Below are 27,347 nucleotides of genomic sequence, written 5' to 3' on the forward strand. Positions count from 1 at the left end.
TTTTTTTCTTTAAACATGTTTATTTCTGCTGTAAAGTTGAGCATTTTAACATTGGAGTCTATGGGGATTGACTCGCTTTTGGAGCCAGCATAAAGTGGCCATTTGAGGAACCTCAGTTTTTGGTACGTCCTTGTAAAGAGCTGATACTGTCGTCTGTTGAGTGTTTGGTTTGGTGTTACACAAGGACTAGCATCTGTATTAATCCTTCTCTTTAGTTTATCAGGTTGCATGCTAATTTTACTTTGCGAATCAGAATGGCAGTTCATGTTTTATAACAAATAATAAAGGAAATAATTTTCTGCTGAAAATCCTTCAGAAGTATTTAACTTTTTTACATGGGGCAGTTAGCGCTGCAGGGAATTGATCAACATAAAATCAAGTTATCAACAAGTCTGATAATGGATTAATCGTTAAAGTCACTGAATAAAAATGTCAAACACTCCCCGGTCGTAGCTTCAATGAATGAGGATTTCCTGCTTGTCTCTGTGATACTTCGGACTCTGGACACATTTTTCACTGTTGTCTGACTATTTACTCTAGAAACCATTGATTGATTGATCAGGCCCTGCATGGAAAAGCTCACACACACACACACACACACACACACACACACACACACACACACACACACCCACACCCCCACCCCCTCTATTGGTTATCTGGGGAAGATGCTGCTTTGGCCAATCAATGCTCCCTCCTGGTGCATTACTTTGTACAATATTTCTGCCACTTTATCTTTTCTTTCATTATCTCCAGAAGAAATGAATGGTGGCTGACATTGGCGAAATTAATGTGAAATGAGTTGTGTTTCGCTGACATACAGCCCAGCTGTGTGTGTGTCTGTGTGTCTCCAGCTTCCTCTGATTACAGTAAGTCAGTTTGATGATTAGTAATAAGTAATATGCTTATGTTAATAGTCCAGCGGCTAAGTGTCATACATCAATCCGCTTAGTGTCAGCTCATATCAGCTCTGCTGTTTGCCTTTGTTGGAGGAGCTCTGCCTAGTGGGTGAAATCGGCCACTTTATAGCTTATCTCTGTCTTCCTCTGGCTCTGCTTTCTACCCCTGTACATCAGTGTTTTTTTTCTCACACTACATTTAGTTGCATCATGTTTTAATATTTTAATGCTGGTATCACTACCCAGAGCCAAAGCCTAAAACCTAACTGAGCTAAACACCATTTAATATATTAATGGGTTATTCATTACACCGGCTTTTGTCCATTCAGACTGTCCACACTGTTCTTTCACATGTTTAATCTGTCGATCTTGGCTGTTAGGGCCCCTGGGCAAGTTTGGACAATGGTGATTACCATAGTCAAGCTGCTCTACAACTGACATGACAAAAATGTGGTAGTGCTGGATACCTGCCAGGTGTCAGTGTGTGCATATCGCAACAATGGTAGCCCTGTAATCTCTCCTTCAGGTTGCTGCTTCAAGTTAAAATATATGTAGTCAACGTGTGTGTTTGTTCATGGAGGGGGTAATTTGTTTCATACATCCGAAAGCTGCTTCACTGTAATTAATAACCATGTGAAATGGGTAATTGGTCCTCTGACAAGTTACTTTAAATGAGATCTTAAATCCCCAGGAATCATTATAGGCTAAATTTAAGGTTTCCTCACACAGAGGATTGATTTTCTCACTGCAGGATTAAATAAAGGACAAAAAAAACTCCTGGGACAAAATGATTTCAATTGGCTGAAGTAATTTTTTGGGACAGTTTCAGCATTAGGATATTTTCAAAGTGCATGTATTTGATAAAAGAGTACAGTACTGTCCTGTGGTATAATATGACTCCTCTGACTTGCTTGTTGTTTCTCTACCCTTCCTGTGACTCTTGTCAGTAGCACACTAGTTCAGACCCATTTCAGTGCCCAGTATTCTTGTGCTGTATTTATGTTTCCTTACTAGAGCTGAACAATATGCAAACAAAATCAAATTTTTAACCATATTTATGATGATGTGATGTAACGATTATTTTGACAGATATTGTATTTGTGATATGAATCATGATTTATAGTGGGAATGGTCATTTTTGGATTTCACTTTCGCTGAAAACATAAAAATGATGATGATTTTTGCTGGGGTCTGTACCAAACAGGCATGTACCTTTACAGCTGGAGAATATGATTTTGAAGCTAGGGTATTTCTGTAGCACCATAATGCTTCATTTATAGTCTGTTGTGACAAAAGATTGCAGCCCCTGCGATTTGGATATCGCACTTGGCCATAATCCTTATTTTGAAAATATTTCAACTAATTATTCTTAGTTTACCCAACTTTTTATTTGTGGATTTGTTCCATCTCATACATACTTAAACTTATTGTACACATGATAATAAATAACCTGAAGCTGATGACAACTGTGTGACCTTTCAAAGGAAAAAAAAAAAGATTTGAAGTGATGTTTGAATGCTCTGGTTGCTGTTTGTTGCCCTCCTGATGATCATTGACTGGAGGTCATGTGTTGCTTTGTGTTACGGTTCATTACCCTTACTCTGAGGGCAAAATAGATTACAGCAGAAATGAAGTCAGAAGTCAACTGGACTGACGAGAGGATACAACACAGAGCACGAGAAAAAGAAAACCTGATAATATGAAGAGAGAGCGGAAAACAGCCGTGTTTCCTTGAGAGAACAGAGCAGAGCTGAATCAAATGTACTTGAGCAGGGACTAAATAGGACAATAAAGAGCAGAGCAGTTCAACACGGAGTAGTGCAGTGCTGGGAGTCACATTAAACTATATATTCCTGCACTCCCAGCAGCTATGCATCAGCCACGGTTCACAGATCACACACTACCCACAGTCATACACTAGAAAAGATAATCTAACCAGTGTTCGAGCCCACAGACTTAGCTCTAAGATGATACTTTTTATAGCTTTTATCTCTCTCTCTCCTGTGTCTGTGTGTGCGGGGCTAGCAGTGAGTCTCAGGAGAAAGTAGCCCCACTTTATAGAGAAATAATCTCACTAAATAAAAACTAAAGTTATGCCTCTTACTGTCTGGACAAAGCAGATACTGCAGTTTGTGTGTGTGCAGCTGACGTGTCGGCGAGCAGTTTAACGGCGTCTTTTAACAGCGAGGAAAGGTGTGACACAACTGCGGAAACGAGGCTTTACGTGTCCCTCAGAAGACCTCCAGGTGGCAGAGCCTAAAATTATTTCGAGTGGACGCTTTTGTCCAAAGCATTTTGCTTCAACACAAGTGTGTGTATGTTTCACACGGCTGACTCCAGTGGAAATGAAAACATAAATTGTGGTGCCTCACTGTACTTACTATTTAAATCTGTGTGCAGAATCATTATCATGTGGGTGATAGAATAATTCTCAGTTTTCATGCTGCCACCATTGGCTGCCTCATCTGCTAACACAGCATAACCTTGTACTGTCACACTGATACTTCACTGTATGTGGGCTGGTTACTAATGTAGCTCTATCCGTCTATGTCAGTGATAACGAGTGAACATTTTGGACTTATTACATCAATAATTAGCTTCAAAGAAACTGATGCCTGAGAACTTTCTGCAGACTGTATTGTGGACCGCTAACATATTTTAAACGTCTCATATTTTACACTTTTGCTGTGATTTATTTGTAATTTTGAAATCCATAGGAAGATATATATTTGTGGTTTTAAGAACCAAACTCTCTGGAGCTGTAGTTACAACAGGTCAGTGAGCCAATCAGAAGAGAGGCTCAGCGCCCGACTATTTTCTTAGTGATCGTATAAAAATATAGCAGATCTCAGGTAAACACTCAGAGAAACCATATTCTGCAAGGTTATATGGTGGGTCCAGGGGGGCGGGGCTTCAGGCATGGCTGAGGGCAGTGACTGCTTTGTTGTGACATCACAAAGTTACAGAAGTCCTAATGGCTAATTTGAAGGCTCTGTTTCTGAATACAGGCTGTGTGCATTTCTCTGTGGACTGAGCGCTTTGATACTTTATTACTTTAGATTTAATAAAAGACATGGAAATCTCACTTTATACAATATGGGACCTTTACGATTAGCTAAACTGAATCTCAGCCTTTTAACGTAATGTGTAATGTTCATAGTGATGAAACCACAGAGACTTATCACCCATTTTTGCAGTTTCCCTTTTCTCTACTGAGATTTTTAGTGCCTTCCAGGAAACTGTTTCGGTTTTTATAGAGCATAACTTATCTGTTGTGGTTAATTCTCAATGCTCCTATAAACTTACATTAAAGCAACAGTTTTTCTGTGTGAGCTGAAAGGAGAGTAAGTGCTGGACTTAACACTTGTTACTTGGACCAAAAGGTCTGTAACTGCTTGACTGTCAGTAGGGAAATAGGTTTGCTAATATGTTAGCTGCACCAATTTTGAATATGTCAGTGTTGTGCTCACAGCAATCATTCCCCTGCCCCCACATACCCAAAAATCAATTATTTTCCTCTTTTTGTGGTCAAATAAAAGTGATTATGCCAGCACACACACTGTTTGCACAGAAAGACCATTGCATAACTTTGTTTGCTTGCTTGCTTTATGCCGTACTTTATTATTTCACTTTCCCTCATTATTGCTGTGTCTTTGCCGTGTTCTATTGTGTGCCATCTTCTTCTGCCCTTAGTCACTTTTATTTTGAAATGTTTTAAGTTTATTATTGAGCGCAAAAAAGAATTGGCACATCAGTAAGTATACCAGAAGTGCGTAACGAAAAGAAGTGTTGCTCATGGACTTTACGCTAAACCCCAGTAGTTGCTAGTAGTTTATCAGCTTGTTGATGTGAAGAGCAGCAGGAGCAGTGTAAAGCGATAATGAAGAGCAGAGCTGGATGACAGTAATGTATGGAGGCCATGTGACGGTCGTGAAGGACAGTTCAGCACATAAACATTTCTCTATTTCTTCTCTATTTCTCTATCTCTATTCATCTCTCTCAGACAGGGATCTCTGTGTGGTTGAGTTGGACAGAGACGAGAGGAAACAGGAGGAGGGAGGTTGTAGTGAAACAGCGGACACACTCGTTTGGCCATATACAGGCACCGTACATGGAAAAGATTTATTGTTATGATTGTGTGCATAAAGGCACCTAGTAGAAGTTTAATCATATCAGGAATATGTTGAAACACTGGCTGAATGAGTGAACCATTCCTAAATTGGAAACTACTTTATATTGTGTACATTGGTGTCTGAAAGGTGAAACATTATCAGTGTTTATTTTCTCTGAAACCTGCAGTTTCTCACCAACCAAAGTAGTGCTGATTTCTGAAACGTGCAGGTGGATTTGAGGATCTTTAGTTAGTAGCAAACAGGGGGCAGTAGGTGTTTGTATTGATTGTTGTCAAATAGGAAACACTTATCATCAGGTAATCATACGACGACAGGTCCGAATTGTTGGTTTCAGATCCTACTACATTTTTTAAATTCTTGAAATTCTTGTGGCATCTAACTTGCTCAACAAGTCCTCCAACCTGAAAGGCCATAGAGTCCATTTTGTCCTTTCTCTCTGATCTGACCCAGAGCAGTATCGCCTGTACAGGGGCAGGCGTACTGGACCTTTGTTGTCATGGTTACAATAATAAATGCGGTTAAGCATATGGAATGACCACTGTTGTAACTATCCAGTATGAAAGAAATTATGAAATGAATAATCATATGAATAAAATGTGTAAAATACATAAATTAACCAAGAATTTGTGAAATAATTATTTTGATTGTTAAAACTAAATATTTTCATAATAATATATATAATATTTTTTGGAAATAATATTGACTTTTTTGTAGACATGTTATTTCAATATGCCCTTGTTTCAAAAGTGTTTTAATTTCATTATGGCAATTTTCCCAATAGCACATTTCATCTCAAGTTTTATTAAAAATGTCACTCTTCATGGGAGAGGTGTTGTCTCCGCCCTCCCAGCGGAGTACCACCTTCCCTTTTGACTCAGGAGAGAGAGAGCTGTGAACAGTGAGCCGGGTGTAGCTGTGAGAAACAGGTCACAGATTCTCATGTCTGACAAACTAGTTTTTCTGGGGTGTGTCACTCTTCCTGGGAAAAGGCGTGTCTGTTTCTACGACAACCAAGCCGCGAGTGAGAAATCAAAGAACGCAATGTGACTTCACCTCAGGAGATGATCCCGCTATTCAGTTTAACTGAATTCGGACTCTTGATAAATTACTGTAACTGTCACGCAAAGCAACACACTACTGCTAATCTTAAATATTTTGAATAAACTCTCAAGTTGTTCATTGTTTCTTACTTATTCTTTTACTCAGTGATAAAAATTTTTTATTGCGTAACAGTCAATAGACCTCATTTGAGAAGCTGATTTAAGCAGAAGATAAGAAAATAGGACATTTTCATGATTTTTTTGCACAATTTTTATTCTCAGCTAAAATATTTTGTGGCTAAAGAAGCATCAAAGTATTAGTTGTATTAGTATTAGTAGTAAAAGTGAAAGTGGCTCTTCATTAAGTTTGTGAATCAGTTTCATCATGAAGCATTTTTGTACCAAGTAATAATACCAATTTCATAAGGAGACACAGATCTCACACACACACAGACACACCCTCTCTCTCACACACACTGTCTTTCCCCCAAGCACAAACACACACACACACACAAACGTTTCCACACACATAGCCGTTGCACAGATTGTGCAATATGGGAGACAGTGGACAGGATTGTTGCTTGTTACTGTTTGTCTCGGCAGCACAATAATCTCTATATCAGCACCTTCACACACGCAGTGTGACAGAGGAACACACAACGAAGAGTCATATAAAACCCACTATTTCCTCTCTTACACACACACACACACACACACACACACACACACACTCTCTCTCAAAAGTGGACACACACACACAAACAGAGGCATTGTTCTGTCGAGGTCAACTGTTGTCACAAACAGAGTCACTGTCATGTGTCTGAATGGTGCCGTCACTCTTTGTCCCAACAAGACTAATATAGAGCCATTTGTAATTATTAACAATAAAATGACCAAACATACACATTTGTGTCCACACACACACACACACACACACACACACGCATCATGGGGACGGACACATGCTTTGGGAGAACGGCGATGGTGTCAGAGTTGTAATGACAGCGTGTTACTGTAACTGCATTGACTGTGTGTTATGCAGATTGTCGGTGTCAGCTGTCATGGTGGCTGTGAAAGTTGGTGCTAATGTAGATGAGCATTAGGCTGCTCTGTGGGGGGGGGGGGGGTATTCTCTCAAGGCGTCAGTCGATTACATTGCTGTCAATCCCTGTGATTTCTGCATGTTGATGTCTGTTTGTCTGTAAGTCGGCATGACAGCCGAACAGAGGGATGAGAGCCTTGAGGGAGAGATGACAGAGAGGGGATGAGTGCCAGGCAAAGACGGGATGACAGCAGGGAGGACGGGCAGAGGGAAAAGCAGGAAACGAGATAGACGGAGGGGCAGCCAGAGGCGGCGATGATGGACTGAAAGTCAGTCCTTCTTCAAGGAAAAAAGTGTATTTGTTAGTGAGTGTGTGGGTGTTTTGTGAGACATTATATATGTGTGTGTGTAGTTGCCCCTGGCTGTATGTACACTTCATGCTTGCTTTCATGCTTATTTTTTCCACGTGTGCTTTTATGGGTTACATATATATACACAGTAAAATAAAAAAAATAAACACTGAGCAAGCACAATGTCTAATTTGTTGCATAAGCAGAACAAAATGAATTTGGAAATGAACTTTTTGGACCTCTGCTGGTGACCAAGAGAAATTGCATCTGTAAAATTTAACTGTAGCTTATACTTAAATGCTGAGGTAAACAGAAAGGAAAAAAAGCCGCCCTCCTGCAGCTTCCCCTCAGGGGCAAACGCACGCGCTTTATACACACAAGCAACATGAGCAACAATCACAACAAACACAACCAGAGCCGTGAACCTTTGACTACAGTTAGCAGGAGGCTAAACTATTAGCAACATTCAACATAGCCACTCATCACCTGCTTTCATGGTTAATCTACCTACACAACCAACCACTACTATGTGCAGACGTCTAGACGCTTAATTGTTTTGCCCATTGACGCCAAAACGTTTCTGTAGTAATCGCTGGTAATCAATCAATAACCATATCATCACTCTTGAATATTTTATGGTCTTTCTATCACCTGCAACAGTAACAAACAAAATGTATTGCCCTTTTAAATTCAACTGCCTGCTTAAAAAGTTATTATCATTATCATTATTATTATTATTATTGTTGTGACTTCCTGTTCTGAAAGACTTCAAAACTACAAAAGAGATTAAAAGTCAAGGGTTAATTCTTGATGTTTACACGTGTGTTAGTGTCTTTGTTTCTGAGTATTAGATTTTCGATGCCCATAGGAAGTTGCCAAGCAAATGAGACACATTATCCTTATTTGATTAGAGTTGGTTTGAGCAGCCACACATCCACAGCTGCTTGATTGTGTCTCCATGCTGGGTAGGAGGGGCAGAGAGCGCACAGCAAACCTAGTCTTTAAAAAATGTGCATTTTTGTAATGCAAGTCTCCTGTTTTTCCAGATGCAGATGAGATGTTATGATCTTTGTGTTGGAACGGTCAACTCTCACTGTTTGCAGACTAGGCTGGAAATAACCTGACAACATACAGTGAGTTTCTGTTGAACACAATTGTCTTTCTTTTTCGTTTTTCTACAGCACATCAGAAAAGCTGAGATCTGATGCTTCCCGCCATCACCATGGAAACGGAGGCCAGTCACATGCTGGAGGCGGCACTGGAGCAGATGGATGACATCATCGCAGGTAAGCGCTACCAAGTCGGTAGCTAACATCCCAAATTCCCTTCACTGCATCCTCATTTCCTTCACTTGTGGCTTTTCCTTGCATCCTTGTCCCTCCCACCAACGACACAAGGGTGGATGCGAGGAAAAGACGGGAGGAAAGAGGGACCAAGAAAAGAGAAATTTGATGTCCTTTCCTCCGAACTGTCATTTAAAGCGACATCTCGTTCTGACGATGGCGGCGCAGCTGGATCAGTTGTCATTTCTTCCTTAATGAACTTACTGCAGCGCTTTGGTGTTGCTCATTAATGCACCGTCCACATTAAAAAAGAAGGATGGACAGTTAACACCACCAGTGCAGATGTGTTTTTTTTGCAGTCTTGCTGCATGTTTCAACCATAAATAACAATCACATGTTTATCAGAGGTGAATAAAAACTAAATTTGAATCTATAATAATAATAAATGATACTCGAACCTCATTAATGTCCAAAAGATACACTACTACACAAACCTTATCTTGATGATTGCATGATGAATGATGAAAGAAGTTTTCCCAGGGTTCATTAATTACAAGTTTAATATGTAGTTAGGTCTGAGGGCTATCACCAGAGCCACGTTTTAAAACCTATTATCAGCTGTATGTAGCTCATAGTGGCGCAGTAGTGTCAGTCGATATCACACTCAAAAATCCAGTTAATTAATGCACATTGGCAAGCATACTTTGTATTTTGTATTTTAGGAGTCACATCCCTAAGAAAACTACCAGTTTAATATTTTCTGATAACAGTGGTAAAAGTGGCAAATACTGTTCTGCACTTGTGACATCGCCACATTTCTCAGGGTTATATACAGTACTTGCATTGTAACATGTAACTGGAGTCCTGTTTGCTGCACCCAGTTCAGCCTTGGCCAACAAGATGAACTTACAGCAGGGTAAATGTTTAATGTGGTGCACAATCAGTATGTGGGAAAACAGAGCAGTGACCCTGCACATTCAGAGGAGGGGGGGGGGGGCAGTAGATTTATTGTGAATTTTCTCAAAATAAATGGTTATTTTGTGACTGATACACTAAAACTTGCCATAAAAAACATAACTAATGCCTAATGTGTTATTCTTTTTGTGTGATGTGATATTGTTAAATAACAGCAGAGGGAGGCTCTATCATCCAAAGACATTTTTTACCAAGATATAATTACCGGATATACGACTATGGTTAGGTTCCCTGCACTCATTTATCAAGTGTGTGCATCATCTCACCCTCAGATTATCGTAACACATTTTCACATGAAGTAGAAGTGAACAAACGAGCTTTCACACAGGCTGCACTGTCGCGTCTGAAGCTCATCAAGTTGCCGCTGACCTCATCTCATCAAGTGCTCTGAGTTTGCCATTCCGGCTCTCAGTGACCGCAAATAGAAATACATTAAAAATCCCATTTGTGATAACATCAGCCAATCACTAACAAGGAAATTAGAGCCACTTATCAACAGAGTTTAGATATGTTGGTCATATTGCGTTCCATGATGAAGAGTGTTTTTTTTTTCTCTCTCTGATTAAGCATCTTGTGGGAATAGTAGTGGGAGCACTCCATTGGTTAATGACTTTGATGCTGGTGTCGTTGATGTAACTGTGCCACCATGTAATGATGGCAGGCAGAGCAGCGACTGCAAGACTTTTCATCCCACTTCTCTCCTTTAACCCCCCCCCCCTTTGTGTTGTGGCCTTCAGAAAACATGGCTACAAGGCAATGGAACAGGACACCAGACATCATGAGTTGTACAGATTATCAGAGGCAGACAGTGGAATACAAACTACATATTAAATCAGGCCTTGTTCTACAATGAAATCTGTATCTCTCTGATACTGTGTCATCACCAGAGTATGTTAAAATGCAGGGACTTAAATGCAGGTAGCACCACTACAGCAAAAATATGATATACAGCAGCTGTGTCCCAGTGTCCTACTACAAATTTTAAGGTTTTACTTTCTGCATACCCCAATGGATACTGGATTTTTGAGGCAAATAATCAATTTGGGTATCTAAGAATAAGAAAAAAAAGATCCTAGTAACATTATATTGTCCAGTGTTTATTTAAACTAACATCCGTTGTTGTAAATTGTGGTTGGACATTTTATTTATCAACTGTAACTTTACATATTGTCCAAGATGACCGCAGTGCAGAGAGAATCCGGCTGCACTTACGCTAGGCTTTATTTATAACACATGGACTATAAATACTTCTTTCCTCAACACAAAAGGAAAACAAAAAGGATTGAAATGTAACATTATATTGTTCAATATTTATTTTGTTTCAAACACATTTGACATAAAACTAACATCCTGTGTTTGAGTGGTTGGTGGTTCGATCCCTTTCTTCTCCTGTCCATGTGGCTGCTGCCATATGTGTGTGAGTGCATGTGTGAATGGGTGAATGAGAGACAAATAGCAGATATCTTTGGATAAAAGTACTATATAAATGTAATTTGATAAGGATACCTTAAAGTTATTGAGATAGAGAGAAGACATGCATGTACTGTGCAGGACGTGTTACAGTTGGAAAAATATTCTTGTCAAACCACAAATTACACAAACTGTATAACGGAGAAACTGTTTATAAATGACCTCAAACATACTCAGATATTGGCATTTCAGTACTCCAGTTTCTTGTTACCAGCATATACACCAATGCCAATACTTAGTGTCAGCAGCTAGCTAACATATGCTGATGTATTGGTTGGACATGCAGGTTTTAAGTATATAGTGTTATATATTTACCAATATACAGTTCACAAAAGAAACTGCTCACACCTGCAAGAAATGTAAATACAACCATATAAAATAAAAATATATTATATAAATATATTAAATCTTTTAGAATCTCTGAAATTTAATTGGCAGTGGTACTTGAACCTGATGGTATTTCCTGTTAGTACAGAACGGTAAAGTTTAGTGAAAAGATGTTGTCATACACTCATTGCAAAAACAGTGAACTATTAAGATTAGCATATAGTGCATATATGTCACGGCTGATGGGAGCAGCACGAGCAGGGAGGAGCCTCAAAAGATGTAGATGCAGTGAAGTTACAAGGAACCGGTGACGACGGCAGGTTTGAAAACAGGCTCAGGCGTGAGTGGGCAGTGACTCGCAGGTGATTGCAAATGTGGAACAGGTGAGCAGGTGGAATTGTAGATGGGGAGAAAAGTCCAGGGACATCTGGTGGACAGATGGAGAACGGCAGATCTGTGGAAGACGGAGGGGAGAACGTGGCTCAGGAGACGTGAGCGGAGGCTGGAGACGGGGGCCTGAAGTGGAAGTGGGAGGCTGAATGTTGTAATGGAAACGGGACACAGCTCTCACTGCAGGCTTTTTTCGATGGCAGGTATTAGCACAGGTGGCACAGGTGAAACAAATAACATTAACGATGACTCAGTAAATGATCACCATCGTTAATTACATGGATCGCACCTGTGCGTTTCCTGCTGCTACAGACGTAAAAGTCTGTGTCCATGCAGCAGTTCCAGCACGGGTGTCTTGTAACTTGCGTTGACTTTTGACCTCCCTTTGGAAAGTGATGACGGTATTACAAGTATTTCATAAATGTACAACAGATCTCCAAAGCTGACACGCTCACAATAGAAACCTGTCTTCCTCATGGAGCTGTTTTAGGCCCGTGCTGGAGGCGGTGCAGCAGTTTGGATCTGGGCTGAGTTGACAGGGCATGAATAAGTTTTTCCTCTGTGCACTCCGGCTTTAATAAGCTACAGCCTGGATGGATAAATGAACGGGAGAATGGGTTCACGTTCTGTTTGTTTCTTTATTCATATTGTGCTCATATCTTCTCAACCGGCCAAAAGTTATCTGTTTATATAATGCTACTGCACAGGCTGTCTTAGTATCATGTGTGATACCCTCACCCTAACCCACCCTTTGATACCCAGGCTCCAAATGTCCCCACAGATGTACTAAATACTACAAAAATGTGTCAAATAAGTACCGTAACCCCACCGTTTAATGATTTGTGTATTACAAACGAAAGGAGAAAATATTCAACCTTTACAGTGATATATTCTCTCCTTCTGCCCACATTCAGACGCACAAACAGATATTCAACCAGACCTTTTAGCATTGTTTTCATTATGTTCTGTTTATTAATTTTGGTGCTTAATGTGCTGTATGCAGGCACTGTAATGTGTAGCTGTTTTTCAAAGACATTTGAGTGCATCCAGATGTGTGTTGCGAGAGTGTGCGCCTTACAGTGTGTGTGGCTGCCAGGGAAATGATCCAGGTGACACATGGACATTTTGGAAATATTCAGGAGGATGTATGGCTCTGATTAAGTTCTGTTGTTCCGAGTACGCACAGCTTCATTTGAGGGCTTCTTGCAAATGTACTGGTAATACACCGAATAGATCAGTATTTCAGTCACATTTCAGTTTTGAGTAATGGCATTAATAATCTTTGTCTCTCCTCCGTCACAACTCTCCAGGTTCGAAAGCAGCAGCGGTGGAGTTCTCCAACAGCATGTATGACCTGGGTTCTCCCATAAGCACCGGTCCTCTGCAGGTCGTCCAGTTAGCCGAGGACCTCAAACTCGCCTTGGAGCTCCAACCCAACCAGGAGGAGAGGGAGAGCCTGAGGGCGCAGCTACAGACAGAGACAGCACAGGCTCTCATAAACTGGCTACAGAGTGGAGCCGTGAGTACTTTATTTGACTTTTTGACTCATTTCTAATGGTACGATATGTTCTCGGTTGCAGCCACGTCAATGGAAATGCGGCACTTCATTTATCTGTCATATCAAGCTGTATCACGACATGTTTTTGAGTAGTGAAAAATAATTTGATTCCAGTTTATACTGATTGTTGTAGATTTTTTTTCCAGCATGGTGGATTGTTTTTGCTTTTTGCCATTCATGGTGTATTCTTGGTGTTTGCCGCCGTTAAAAACAGAAGAAGAAGAAATAGCTGAAAATGAGCCTCGGTCTAGACTGTGGATTCTGCTTGTTATTCTTGGCTTTCTGAGCATGAGGAACTGCTGTCTGCTTTCCTTATTCCCACAAAGCATCATGTTGTGATGTTACAGATTATGTTCTCACACTCAGTGAACCACAGTTCTCTTAGAAAAAGGCTAATACTAATAATTTATTTTATACACCCCAAAGACGCCTGAAAAGGAATCTTTTGGTTCCATATTTGGATGCTGAAAAGCCACAGAAAATGAAACTGGTTTATTTCTTGGAAACAATTATTATATAACAACCCCTATACCGAAATACTGTCTAAATGACTACAGACAGTTTCTCCTAAGTTACCCAACAAACTATGCAGGGCTGCACATTAAGGCCCTTGCTCTTTGTGCCAGCAATGGAGGCCCTCGCTGACAGCGTTCGATCACATCTGGGAATTCATGAATATCATATTTATGTGGACGATACTCTCCTTTTCATATCTCTTCATATATATGTATATATATATACTATATATATATAGTATATATATATATCCACCAACAAGTCCTCCAACCTGACTTACCATTATGTGTTGTTACCGCTCGAATACAAACAATAGGAGTGTATCAGCGACAGGCGTACCAGAACTTTGTTGCCATGGTAACAATAATAACTGCGCGGTTCAAGTTGTGGATTGAGTCCAGGCACAAAAACTCAGGTCAGGGAAGGTTTAGGAAAAGATAACTGTCTGGGTACTTCCTTAAGTTTAAAGTGCCTTCGTTGTCATGGTTACAATAATAAATATGCGGTTAAGGTCAATGAACAGCGGTATCCCTTGTGAAATCCACCCTAACCATCATTTCATCCCGTCGTATTTGCTGCGACCACTAGAGGCCGCCTGTTGTTAAAACCTGTCAGGTCATTTTTTTTCACCGGAGAAGCTACAAAGCAAAAAGCAGCTAAAAACACAGCCTTCAAACCATGTTGCCAGTTCGCTTGTGCGTCAATAGCCAGGAAGTTTCAGGAGCTGCTCATTTAAAATTAGCAGATAAACTCTCACTGACCTTAGAAATTATACAGCTGAGTTAGAAGTTACACCCTGTGCCCGGTGTACATCTCACTGTGAATAAATGATGCGTTCACTTTCACCCATGGATCGCCTGGTGGTGCACGTTGCATGTTATATAAGTGAAGTCAACGTGAAGCCGACAAGCTCCTGAGAAATGGAGTCAGATACACAACATGATGACTAAAAGAAGCAGCTGTTTTATGTTGAAAGGACTCTTTCAGCAGGGAATATTTGTGTTTATGGTATACAGTGTTTTTCTTTCTGCCCCTTCTTTTCTAGGTCAGAGTTTTTCATAACACATTAGCAGAGAGAAGCTCCATGTATCTGTTCATTCAGCACTGATTAGAGCAGACTCTCTGGTGTAGCTGTCCCCCATGTCAACGACAGAGCTTCACTTTATGATGATGTAACAACATTAATGTAGGTGTCGCCCGCATGTGAGCGGGTCGTCCGTAGAGTCTTCCTCCTATATGTTTTAGTCGAACCTGTGGAGGTTTAAAGCGAAATGTAAAAAACAGTTGAGTGACTTCGACAATGAAGGAACAGCTCGTGTGCAGAACTGTAAGCTCTCATCGTCCGGTGTTTTCACAGCGGAGGGACAGAAACAGTCAGAGGGTCAGACGGGGTCAGCTGAAGGGTCAGAGGGAGAGGAGCGGAAATTTTGCATGTCTCTGTGAGGATGAACTCATGGCTCATTTGGTCTCTTGTCACAGTCATCAGTATTTCTTTCTTTCTTTCATTCTTCCTTTCTTTTTTCATTTCTTTCTTTCTTCCTTCCTTCCTTCCTCTCATTTATAAAATCCATAGCAACAGAAGGAGAGAGGGGAACGAGTGGAGAGAGACTTTGGACGTGTTCCATAAAGTTTTCCTCGGGGACACTATTACAACTCGGCTATTATCAACTTCCTGTGCTGAGCTCCCTCCCTCACACCCTCTGCCTGTCCTGTGTAGCTGCTCTAACTTGTTTACATCTCTCAACATTTTACATCTCTCTCTCCACTTTCCATCACTCTCTTTCATTTCCTGCAACTCACACCCTCCCTCTGCTCTCTGACTTGAGTCTGTTTGGAAATGAGGTACTTAGTGTAGAGGTTAGACGCTCTTTGGGACGAGGGCTGAACTGCTCAGGACTGTTAAGGTAAGGTCAAACTACTTCAGTTTGTACTATTTGTTTGGTATATGACTGAAAGTGTCTGTGCCTTCTGTTGAATTCACTGACATGCAGCTGTTGCTATTTGTAGATTCAGTTGCATGTGATAGTTGAGTTTGTTGCTGTTGCGGAGTTTTCTCCTGCAGAGGTTGCTGTTTTCAGCGTCGAGCGTTACACGCTGACTGGAAAAGGAAAAGTGGATCTTGGATCCGGTTCAGCTCCTACATTGTTTCGACAGCAGATGTCTCACATGTTGCACACACAGTAACTGACCAGCCCTCCACTGCTTTCTGTCTTTGTCTCTGACTTTGAGCAGTTGAAACTTCTTTGACTGTAGTGGCTTCTAGTCTTTGACGGTCAGTGATTAAGGCTCATTGGCTTTGATTTTTACAAATTGTACCACCAAAAAAAAGGAGGTTGTTTAAGATAAATATTCACCCTGATTTCATGTCCCCATGCAGATGTTTTTGTGTTTTCTGCTGCACACACACAGTTTGTTGTGAGTACGGTTCTCTCATTGTGAGTTGCACCGTAGCGTAAAGTGGTTACTTAAGGTGTTTACTAATTTACTAAGTAGATAGTTGAGAGTAGAGGAATGAGGGGAGAGAGAGACGAGGAGAGGTCCACAGCCTGAATCAGACTGGGCATGTTATTGTCCAGACCACCACAAGGGCACCGCATCACGTTCTGAATTTGAACCCTATCACCAGACAAAAATGGTACTGGACAATTCTGGAAAATTCCTGATTTAATTTAGTTCCAACTCTTTTTTTCCTTCTTTTTTTACATCCGATGCCGGTGACTTTTACAATTCTCTCTTCCCACAATATCTGCACATGGCAGCTACATCATGGTTAAGGTTAAGGAAAGGTTAGGAAACAAAATCATTTGTTTTACGGTTAGGCAAAGATCGCTTTTGAAAAACTCAAGAGCAAGAAACAATGTTCTTGTCAGTCTGAATAATCCACAAACCTCGCTGTTTGTTCAGTGGAAGGTAGTTGCGGTGAAAACTTCACTCGGCCTGTGAATTTCAATCGCAGATGAACAAAAGCCTGGCAGATTATCAAGGCAGCTCGTATGTAAGGTTGGCTGCTCCCTCTCATCCTCATCCTGTCCACCTTCTCCCCCTTCCTGCTCCTCCCTGCTGACCTACAGCAACAGCATTAAAGCCACTTGCGCTCTGCAATTAGTCTGCACCCTGCAGGCCTCTCTCCAGGGGATAATCCACTGTGAAACACACACACACACACACACACACACACACACACACACACACACACACGCTGTCAGATGCACACATGTAAACACAGGAAGCATCATGAGTGTATCATTGGCAGGAAGTTGCAGCTCATAGCTGCTGAGTCAGAGAGCGTAACATGTTTTCAGATGATCTCGTGTTTTGGGATTAGACTGTTTTAGAGTTTTTACAAAACTAGTAGAAAGAGAAAAACCCAAACCTAACTCTAACTCTTTTTTTCATCTTTAAAGCTGATAGTTGGCAAGTTTTTGTGATCAGTGTCACCCCCTCTCTTTCTCCCTGACTTCTCTGCCTCTCTCTGCTGTAGCTGGTGTAATAAAGGCACAACTGCACTTGTAGGCATGAACAGCAGTGAAGAGTGCTGAGCCTTAAATTGACCTATGCCGCAATGCAAATATGGGAAGGTAAACAACAATAAACACAACAGCATTTAGTTTTGTTTTATGTTTTTTCTGAACTCTATTAACACTCACACAAATGGAGATGAACTCACGGAGCTTTATGCACAACTTTTAAGACACTTTAAACAGCTTGTGATGGACTGAATAGTCACGATATTCATAATTGTGTGTGCGTGCCTGTGTGTGTGCGTGTGTGTAAATGAAGCTGTCATTCAGACAAATGGCCGACATTGTGATGGTGAACGGTTTTGTAAAATACACAGAAAATGGGAACCTGAGCAAATGGGTTTAAACATCAGAGTCACAGAGACAGACAGATGGGGAGAGGGGGGAGGTAAAGAGAGAGAGAGGGGGAGAAAGTCTTTCACTCCTGCAGACAGTGTTTTGAAGTCTCCAGGCACTGTGAGTGTAACTTAATTAAAAAGAGCACAAGCGAGGGGGAGAGAGATCTGGCATGGTTCGTGTTTGTGCTGACATTACAGCCTGTTGCTGCTTTGTTTGTGTGTCGGACATTAGATGCTGCTGATGTGTGTGAGGGAGCGACAGAAAGCGAGAGAGAGAGAGAGAGAGAGAGAGAGAGAGTCGGATTAGACTCAGATGCAAACAGATGACAGGAAAAGAAGAAAAACACCACCCCCCTCCTTCCTGGGCTCGGCCATTTGGCTGTCAGACGGACCTCAGAAAGGAGGGAGAAGAAAAGAGGGGAAGCGGCTCTGAAGTAAAGAAAAGAAGAAAAGAGGGGAGGGGGGCAGGAACAAGGTAAAAGAGGAGAGGAGCAACAACTCCAACCAGAACAGAGAGAGAAAGAGAGAGAGAGGAGGGTGAGGAGGAGGCAGCGAGTGTCTGATGAAAAGAGAGAGAAGTGAGAGAAAGTGGAGAGAGCAAAAGAGAAAGAAAAGAGTGATAGTAAAAGGAAGGAAAAGAAGAAAGAAGTACTGGAGGAGGAAGAGAAGGAGGGAGGACTAAACACGGGGGAGTTCTCCCGCTCAGGAGGCAGCGATCGTAAAACGCCCTCCTCCACAGCTGTGAACATTGCTGTCACACACACACACACACTCACTCACACACACTTGCTTGACAGTACTCACATGCTACAAACTCAAGAACACACTCTTTCTTTGTCCTGTCTGTGGACTGTGTCTACACACACACACACACTCACACACACACACATACTAATACTGATAAAATCGGACATAAACCCAGAGGAAAAAGGCAGGGCAGCGATGGGCTGGGAGCATGGAGACTCCTATTGACTTCTACAGGCACTTCTCCTGGCTCAAAAAGGTGAGTCTCAGGGGTTTGACTTTACTTTCACGTCGTTTTCCTCTTCTTTTTTTTTTGACTTTCATCCCACGCTCCTTGTTGCACAGTCTTTTAAAGAGTTTCCAAAGAGAAGATCAGTGTTTAAAGGAAAAGGAGAAGCTCCTCTGTCCCTGTGAGATATTCACTGTCCCGCTTTAGATGCATGTTATTGTCCTGTTCTTATTGTCTTGCTTCCCGGTGATTGACTGTTTTCTGATGTAATTTCCCACAGTTCAAGAGCCGGGCTTCTTCTCAACCCAGTGCAGTTGTTAGGGTGTGTGTGTGTGTGTGTGTGTTATCAGATTAAAAGCATTACCCATCAGCTGATTGTTGTTTACAAAGCAGCGTTGTTGATATCGGAAGATTCAATCAGCGAGAGACTCTTGTCACGCGAAATCTGCCGCTGCCGTTGAGACCCTGTGAGGTTTCAGGAATGAGAGTCTTCAGTGTGGGTTGTTTTGTGATGTCTTCAAACAGCAGATGCTTGTAGATAAATATCGGTGCCTTGTCGAGTCTGCGTCGTCCTTGTGAGGCGCTTTCACGTTGAGCTTGAAATATTCAGCTAAAGTGTGCTGATTTCAGTTTCAGTTTCACCAGCAGACAGTGACCTTTAAACTGTCCTTCAGAGGTCACTCAAGGGGACACGTCCGACAACTGTTCGGGTCATCGCAGTCACAGTCCTCACTCAGAGCATTTGTGTGAAACAGTATCCTGTGATAAACGATGCTACACAGTGACTTTTATTTAATCTTAATGATTTTAATCGGATTTTTCAGAAGCTAATTATGTCGTCCTGAAGAGCAGCAGCTAGTTTTACAGCGCTCATATCATCGTTGATGCTTCTCTGTATGACCTCCGTGATAAATGTGCATGTAAGAGCAAAAATCACAAACAAACAAAACACACACTACAGGTGGCGCTCGTTGTCTCTTTTATAGGCGTCCTCATTCCGTACAAGGCACAGTCGTAAATGTTTTTAACATCAATGGTGTCATGCTTGATCGTGGGCCGTTACTCTGCAGATTACTGTCCCTCTCATATCTAATCAATCCATATCCCAAAAAAGCAGATACAGTGTCCTGCTGTTTCCAGCACATTCTGCTCTGTTTCAGATTGAACATACTGACGCAGCAGATTAATAGATAGTTGATAGCGTTGTGTTCGGGTCTGAGGTCTGTGCATGGACCGTCTCTGACTGTGGAAGAGGGAACATGTCACGTCTTCAAGCTGCCACAGTGACAGTTAGTTTGAGCTATAACTCTACATCAGATCTGCAGCAGTGCAGTTCAGATGATGGCTATGTTTCTTCAAGTGATCTTTCTCTGTGTGTCATAGTTTCCCATCCATCTGTGTGATGTGTGTTGTCGTGATAGTTGATAGTTGTGTGTTCTGACAGGTCTCATGCTGGGCTGGGCAAGAGGGCAGAAATAAATATCACCATGTTTGTACAAATTGTTGTATAAAAGTGTTTTCAACTGTCAATTCACTATATATCACAACATGGCAAATGTTTGAAACGCCACATAATGAAACTGATGTTTAAAGCAGTTATAATTGTGTTTTTGTCATTTTTCAATATTTTTCAAGTTCAGGGTAACATTTAATATTTTTGATAAATAGTCCTGTGTATTACTGAAAACTGTACCGAGTAAAATAAACCATTTCCAAACAAATCTAACCTAAGATAAACAAACCCACAAAGAGTGTGTGTGTGTGTGTGCGTGTGTGTGTGTGTGTTTATCCTGTGGTTTTCACAGTGGTGTGATCAGCTGATTTGATCCGAGTCTGTCTAACATGATGAACAGCGTCATGACAAATATACATCAATCAAATACAGATCTGCATAAACAAGTAAATGACAATTCATCTGCCGCTGACTCACCTTTAAATTCACTTTACATACTCGCTGGAGTTGTTGTTGATTGCCGGGCTGCTCAGACATGAAATTGAATTGAACCAAATTGGATTTAGAAATACGGTGGTGTGACTGGAGAGAGGCTGCCTACGCTAATGTGTGACACGCGCTGCAGGGCCAAATTACATCACACTCAACACTGAATTTAAGAGCAACAAGGGGGAAAGAATATAATACATTTCGTATATTTACAGAGCAGTGGCTGTTATACAGAGACTTTTATCTGCGAATCATTAAAAGTAGGTGGTGTCCTGCGTGTTGTCATGCATTCTTGGACACTGGGATCATACTGTAAACTGCACTGTATGTCATGAGGAGTCCCACCCACTCCACTGGCCACAGCTTTCATTGGAAATGCTCAGAGCACTGAGCAGGAGATCTGCAAATAGCAAAAAAAAAAATGAAATTACTCAGTCGTGTCTCTTCATGCAAATGTAGTTGTATACTTTCAACTGCTGCCACTCCTCTTACATCCAACCTTTAATATTTGGTCTGCTGCAGAGATTATTTCCATTACTCTCCACTGAAGTATCCAGAAAAGTGATAATGTGTAAGCACCTAGCTTACACCCCCCCCCCCCCCGATTCTGTCGCCTTCTCTCTCACGGTTCGGCAGGCGATGACAGGCGGGCAGAAACAGACTGGCCTGGTTTCCTTTATCAGCCCCTTCAACTGCTGTGTCAAGTCCCTGAAATGCCCCTGGAGTCTCCGCATTCTGACGGGAATATCTGTGATTACAGCGCATTTAACGCACTTCCTGACTGCTCCCGCCGGAGTGACGAACCAGAAGTCATACCGTACTGTAACATTACTGCAAACGAGGAGGAGTTTCAGACATAAACTCTTTTCCGCACTGCTCTTTTTTTCGGTACCTTTGGTGACACTTAATCCAAATATGGTGTCACTGAAGCGTTCAGGCGCTCTCTCTCTTCCCTCCCTCTGTTTCCTTTTCTGTCTTTTTAGTTTACACTATGTTAATAGGTTTAATGTGTCCATATGGTCAGTGTCAGGAAGCCCGGTGTGTATACATCCTCTGAGCTCTCTGGCCTCAGCTGCAGACGGATCATCAAGGATTACATGCTGATTTTAGGGCCTTTTGTCTGTGTTCTTAGACAGTCAGAGGTACATGTGAGGTCAAGTCTGAGCATAAAGCTGTGGTGTGCTGAAAGACAGGAACTGCAGGGTGACAAATATACACAGTCATTTGATCCATTGTTAACATAAAAATATGGTTTAATGCAGCTTTAAGTCTCAGCTGTAGTCTTGATATCATTCATTAAAGACCCCCTTTGATGTAACTCAAGTTTTAAACTTCTATATATAAACTTAAATAATACAAGACATATCATGGGTGAAATAAGCTGCCAGTGCCAGTTACAAGCTAACAAATAGCATAAACAAATAAAAGATGCTAACTGCGCTAACCACAGCATTGTGTCATGCGCACTCTGAATGACAGGCACACACAGACTGACAGGGCTGGTAAAACCAGTGAGACGGTCTACAGGGGTCCCAAATCCAAGTCACGTTGGCCAGTCACACTATGACACACATGCACAGAGTCGATAATGATGATGTCACTTCCCCTCTTGATTTTAAACTGATTTCATAAGCACTCTGATCTGGACTTTTTTTTTTTTTTTTAACACTTTTATTGTTACGCAAAACAGTGAGGGAAACAAATACAGCAGACAATCTGCCAAATCAACTCCATAGACCATATTAGGAGGGTACTAAGTGGTTGGAATCAAAAGGCATAACATGAAACCCCTTGCCTTGGCAGTGGTGTTGGCTCACAGCAATCAAGACACGCAAACAAACGTTATTCAAATTATTCAGCTGAACAACAAGAATACATGTTAAATCACGCAGATTGGGCCCAAGTTGGGCCCCTTGAGAAACCCCCGCCCCACTTGCTCTGTTACAGCTCAGAGAGGTCAGGGAAGGGAATGTTGTTGTACTGTGAAAATCAGAACACAAGCTTCAGTAACATGTTGATAATTTGTCGCCATTGCTGAGTTATTTCTGGATAAATGGGAGTCAGATGAGTCGGATGATCTTTCATAACTCTGCATCATGTGGCTGTAGAAAATCTAAAGTTGAACAGGACCCGCTCTGTCGGCTGCTTGTGCAGGAACCAGTCAGCAGTTTATCTCAGAAACAATCGTGTACCTGAAACATCTGTGGGTTATGGATGCAGCTTGTTGCCTTTGTATAAGTTTATATCTCAGTAAGGCCTTGAGGGAATCTCTTCAAATTCAGCACAAACATTCACATGGACTCAAGCATGATCTTATTAGATTTTGGTGGTCAAAGGTCAAGGTCACTGTGACCTCACAAACCACATTTTCCGCCATAATTCAGGAATTTCTTCACTAATTATGGCACACTTTAACACCAATGTCTATTGTGACATTTTACATCCAAAGGGTCAAAGGTCAGCTTCACTGTGACATCATAATGTTCTGAAAAAACACCTCTGCCCATTATTCAATGCTGTAAACCTAAACTAAACCAGGAGTGATTCAATGATAATAAGTTTGAATTATTCGGATGAGATCACTGAAACTCATAAAATGAGTGAAATATTTCAATTAAATTGTAAACAAATTGCATCTTTTCATACATTGTAGTGTAGTCCATTACTACTGACCTTTTTTTCAGGTTGCCTCGGTCTTTATTTATGACTTTTACTCAAACCAGATCATCAACAATCAAATCAAGCTAACTCAGTCAGCTCTATGGAGAAGAAGGTCCAGTAGGAAAATAATAATGTTCAGTTGTTTTCCCTGTGTGTTCTCCAGGTGAACCTGTGTTCTCCAGCCAACAATGAATCCTACCAAGAGCGACTGCTCCGCCTAGAGGGAGACAAGGAGTCTCTGGTGCTACAGGTCAGAGCTATGAGTGTGTGTGTCTATATATGTCTATATATGTGTTTGTGTGTTTGTCCTGTTTACAACCTTGTTACGTTGGTTTTCTCTGAGACCGTTCATGCTTATTTCACAGTTAGAAAGTCAGTTTCACTCTACATACACCATGAAATCACAAAGGTCGCTGGTCCGATTCCAGCTTGGGAAACCTGTGTTGCATGTCACTCCCACCCCCCTGCTCTCTTTCCTTGCTTCCTGTCAGTCTCTTTTTTCATCCTTCAAAAAAGACACAAACAATAATAATTTCTCTGCCTCTGCTTTAGATTCATTGTATCGTCCCACCTTTGTGCTGTAACTTTAGCTCAGTTTGACATGATTACTTGAATCTGCACTGTGAGCATGTGAACCAGGGATTTGTATGGAGGGATTGCCACACTGGAAAAACAGCTTGGTTTCTTGTCTCTGATTGAGGACTTTTGTGTTATTTCAAAAACAAAACATGCCCAGACACCTTCACATCATCTGAGCAGACGGTTACTGATGACTATCACCATCACTGTTACTGTGGCACAACAGAAGATGATATATCTCTGCACCACATGATGTCAACAGGCGTTCTCTCTCTCCTTCTCTGCTCTTAGATCCCTTTAATAACTGGTTCATACAGCTGTGATCTCCACAATCTTCACATTCCTGCTACTTAAATCACAGTTTTCAAACTGCTCCTCAGGCTCTCTTCGCTTGTGTGTGTTTGTTTTATGCTCTGGGGTTGGCCGATGTGAGTGATCTGTTAGTAATGTTAAAGTTAAAGTGCACCACCCGCCTGGACCACTCAGGTTCATAAAGTTCTCACACACATGCACACCTACTAGTTACATAGTCCTCATCTGGTATCAGCTGTGATTGGTCAATATCCAAGGTGGCCGGGGCTTATTCCTCCTGACAGGAGATTTTAATTGGCTGTTGACAGTTTGCCGACGTTATGGTTCTTTGCTTTACTTTCTCTTCACCTGCCTCTGTATTTTGTGAGGCGTTGTCTCACCTCAGTGTGTGTGTGTGTGTGTGTGTGTGTGTGTGTGTGTGTGTGTGTGTGTGTGTGTCAGCATGTGCACACTCTGTCTGTTGTAACTAACTTCCGTGTTGCCTGGTCGGGAACTTTCACCTTCATTTGTGTGTGTGTGTGTGTGTGCAGCTCAGCAGGGGAGAACAGAGGAGGTAAGAGACTAACGTTGGACCTTGGTCTTCAGCATTAGGAGTTTATGTATTCATATCAAAACCATATATTGTCTTCTCATTGCTTTGTGGAACTACAGCTTTAAATAATGGAAGGTAACATAAGGTTGCCTATAACATTTGTCAGGTTTTAGTTTTAGTTTTTAGGCGCTAAATGACACACAGGAGTGTAACTCATTCACATACTTCACATGTTCATTCACTTACTCACGGGGTCATGGTTCGCCTTCATTGTCAGGAGACACAGGCTACCAGATCATTCTCTTGCCTCGTCTCCTGTTTTTTTTCTCCTTGTAATCTGGATTTTTAAATGAAATACATGTTGAGCCAGAAACTCTGCCAGAGTGCCGTGAGACAGAACGTAACTGCGAAGGTAAAAATCATGGAAGCTGAAGTGACAGAGAGTCAGATGCTGTCAGAGGGATTTTGGCAGAGTTTAGTAGTGGAACAAGAGAGTTGTGTTGTGTTGTTATGTATGTGTGTGTGTGTGTGTGTGTGTGTGTGTGTGTGTGTGTGTGTGTGTGTGTGTGTGTGTGTGTGTGTGTGTGTTTTGCAGGAGGTGAATGTGTTGTCAGGGAGATTATAGTAAATGTGTGGCACATTCCTGAGTGACAGACTGCTGAGTAAATGTGTGTTGTTTTGGCGTTGAGGTATGCCAGGGTGAATGCGTGTTTGTGTGGATGAAGGCAAGAGAAAGAGACGTGGTGATGCACTGTAGGAAAAAGGTTATATGCGTGTGAATGCGGTGCAGATGACATTGTAAAACCCTAAAGATGATTGCTGACCTCTATTGCTCCGTCTTGTTTTCTGTGTGTGTGTGTGCATCTTGTGTCAGGTTTCTGTCAGTTTTCCTGCATCTGTTCATTCAGCCCTCTCTCTCTCTGGGCGTGCTAACGGAGTACGACTGTGTCACCCGTTAGGTGAGCGTTCTGACGGACCAGGTGGAGGCTCAGGGAGAGAAAATCAGAGATCTGGAAAGTTCTCTGGAGGAACACCGGCAGAAACTGGCCTCCACTGAGGAGATGCTGCAACAGGTAATACACACAGCTACACACACACACACACACACACACACACACACACACACACGCAAACACACACGTGAGAATAAGCGAGACTATATCTGTGGCACAGAAACTGCTTTAAAAATGTGTGAGAGATAATTTACAGGCCTCCAGGTGGCTAATTACTGCTACGACACCACGTGGGATACATTCTTATGTGTCACATTGGCTTCTTGTTCTTTAATTAAATGAACCCAGAGGAGTATTACTCACCGAAACATCATGTGTATCCTTGAGGTCTAACAAACACGTTGTATGCATTTTCTTCATCATTAATTATTTGTGACTTGAATATTTATTTATTTTCTCCGGGGCATTGCTGTGTTTCTTGGCGTCCGACAAGTACACAAATCTAATATTAGTGAGAGTTTGGTTTAATTCAATTTGACTTGTTTCAAACGTTAAACATGTTTTCGAATGTTATTCGAAGTTATACTATACTATATATATAATACTATAACCGAAAATTAAATTATGTCAATTGAATAACAGACGTAATAATTATTAAGGCAACGTAGTGCTTTTAATTTAACTCAAGTCTAACAGTACAGTTTATTTTTCCCAGCTATGAACAAGAGGTGGAACTGTAAACGAATAAATAAAGGAGCGGCACATTGTTTCATTCACTCCATCTTCTCTCTATAAAGGCCTCACCTGTTCACCTCTGTGGTGGGTTTAACACAAGCGACAAGAACAAGTAGACTTTACAAGTCAAAGCTCGACATTGCTCAGTGTTTTTCCTCGTGTTATTAGTTCAGATAGAGTTTACTCTGAAAACAAACCGAGTATGAAGGTGACCTTTGTAGATAAAGAACCACTGTTGTTTCATGCTTTTCTCAATCCAAAACACTTGACACGGACTCTGCACTGTACTGAGTCCTGAAATTGTGTGTTTTATGTATTTCTGTAGCGTGTGTGAAAGGACTTTACAGGGAATGAGCTGCTCACCCACCTGTTTGACTAATAAACAACATCTGGTGAAACTGTAAATGTCGTTACATCAGATAAGACAGAGATTTATTTGGAAATTCATGAGTAAATGATTGTGTGAAGGCGTGTCGGAGTCGCAGTGAGTAACAGTTCTTGACCGCCCTTTTAATTGTGGCATTGTTTTACTCTCTGAAGGTACATGATTTATTTTACTTCGTGCTTGCAGACACTCGGTCACACTTGTCTTCTTGCTCGCACTAAAATGATTGTTTTTACATATGCTAGCAGGTTGTCTCTGTGGACGGCAGTGTTGGTTGTCCTTCAGCTGAACCCCGCTTTTCTCCAAACTGAAATATCTCAACAATGACTGGATGGCTCACTGTTAGATTTTGTACAGACTTTCATGCTCCCTTGTGCAACCAGTGACGTTCCCATCAGCCTCAGCTCTACTTGGTGTTTAGAGGAAAATTTGC

General features: G+C 41.4%; 1 protein-coding gene and 1 long non-coding RNA gene across 13 annotated transcripts in view; one reads left to right on the top strand and one right to left on the bottom strand.

The window, feature by feature from the left end:
• LOC130175917 (liprin-beta-2-like) overlaps positions 1 to 27,347 on the top strand; it is an 83,762-nt gene that overhangs the window by 9,756 nt on the left and 46,659 nt on the right. For 8 of the 12 annotated variants that reach the window (XM_056386602.1, XM_056386603.1, XM_056386607.1 and 5 more), the window contains exons 2-5: positions 8,646 to 8,750; positions 13,220 to 13,428; positions 23,582 to 23,668; positions 25,801 to 25,914. In XM_056386602.1, coding sequence (XP_056242577.1) covers positions 8,669 to 8,750; positions 13,220 to 13,428; positions 23,582 to 23,668; positions 25,801 to 25,914 — 492 coding nt within the window. In that variant the 5' untranslated portion in view covers positions 8,646 to 8,668. Of the gene's footprint in view, positions 1 to 8,645; positions 8,751 to 13,219; positions 13,429 to 15,798; positions 15,888 to 17,648; positions 18,846 to 23,581; positions 23,669 to 24,748; positions 24,863 to 25,800; positions 25,915 to 27,347 lie in introns of those variants that run through there. The other 4 variants (XM_056386608.1, XM_056386612.1, XM_056386611.1 and 1 more) reach the window with 4 other exon arrangements.
• LOC130175922 (uncharacterized) lies at positions 18,856 to 21,522 on the bottom strand. The gene is made up of 3 exons (XR_008828806.1): positions 21,257 to 21,522; positions 20,746 to 21,157; positions 18,856 to 20,272 (listed from the first exon to the last, which is right to left on the bottom strand). It is a non-coding gene; the product is annotated as an uncharacterized LOC130175922 (long non-coding RNA).

The sequence above is a fragment of the Seriola aureovittata genome, chromosome 10, assembly GCF_021018895.1.
Source record: "Seriola aureovittata isolate HTS-2021-v1 ecotype China chromosome 10, ASM2101889v1, whole genome shotgun sequence".
Lineage (NCBI taxonomy): Eukaryota > Metazoa > Chordata > Actinopteri > Carangiformes > Carangidae > Seriola > Seriola aureovittata.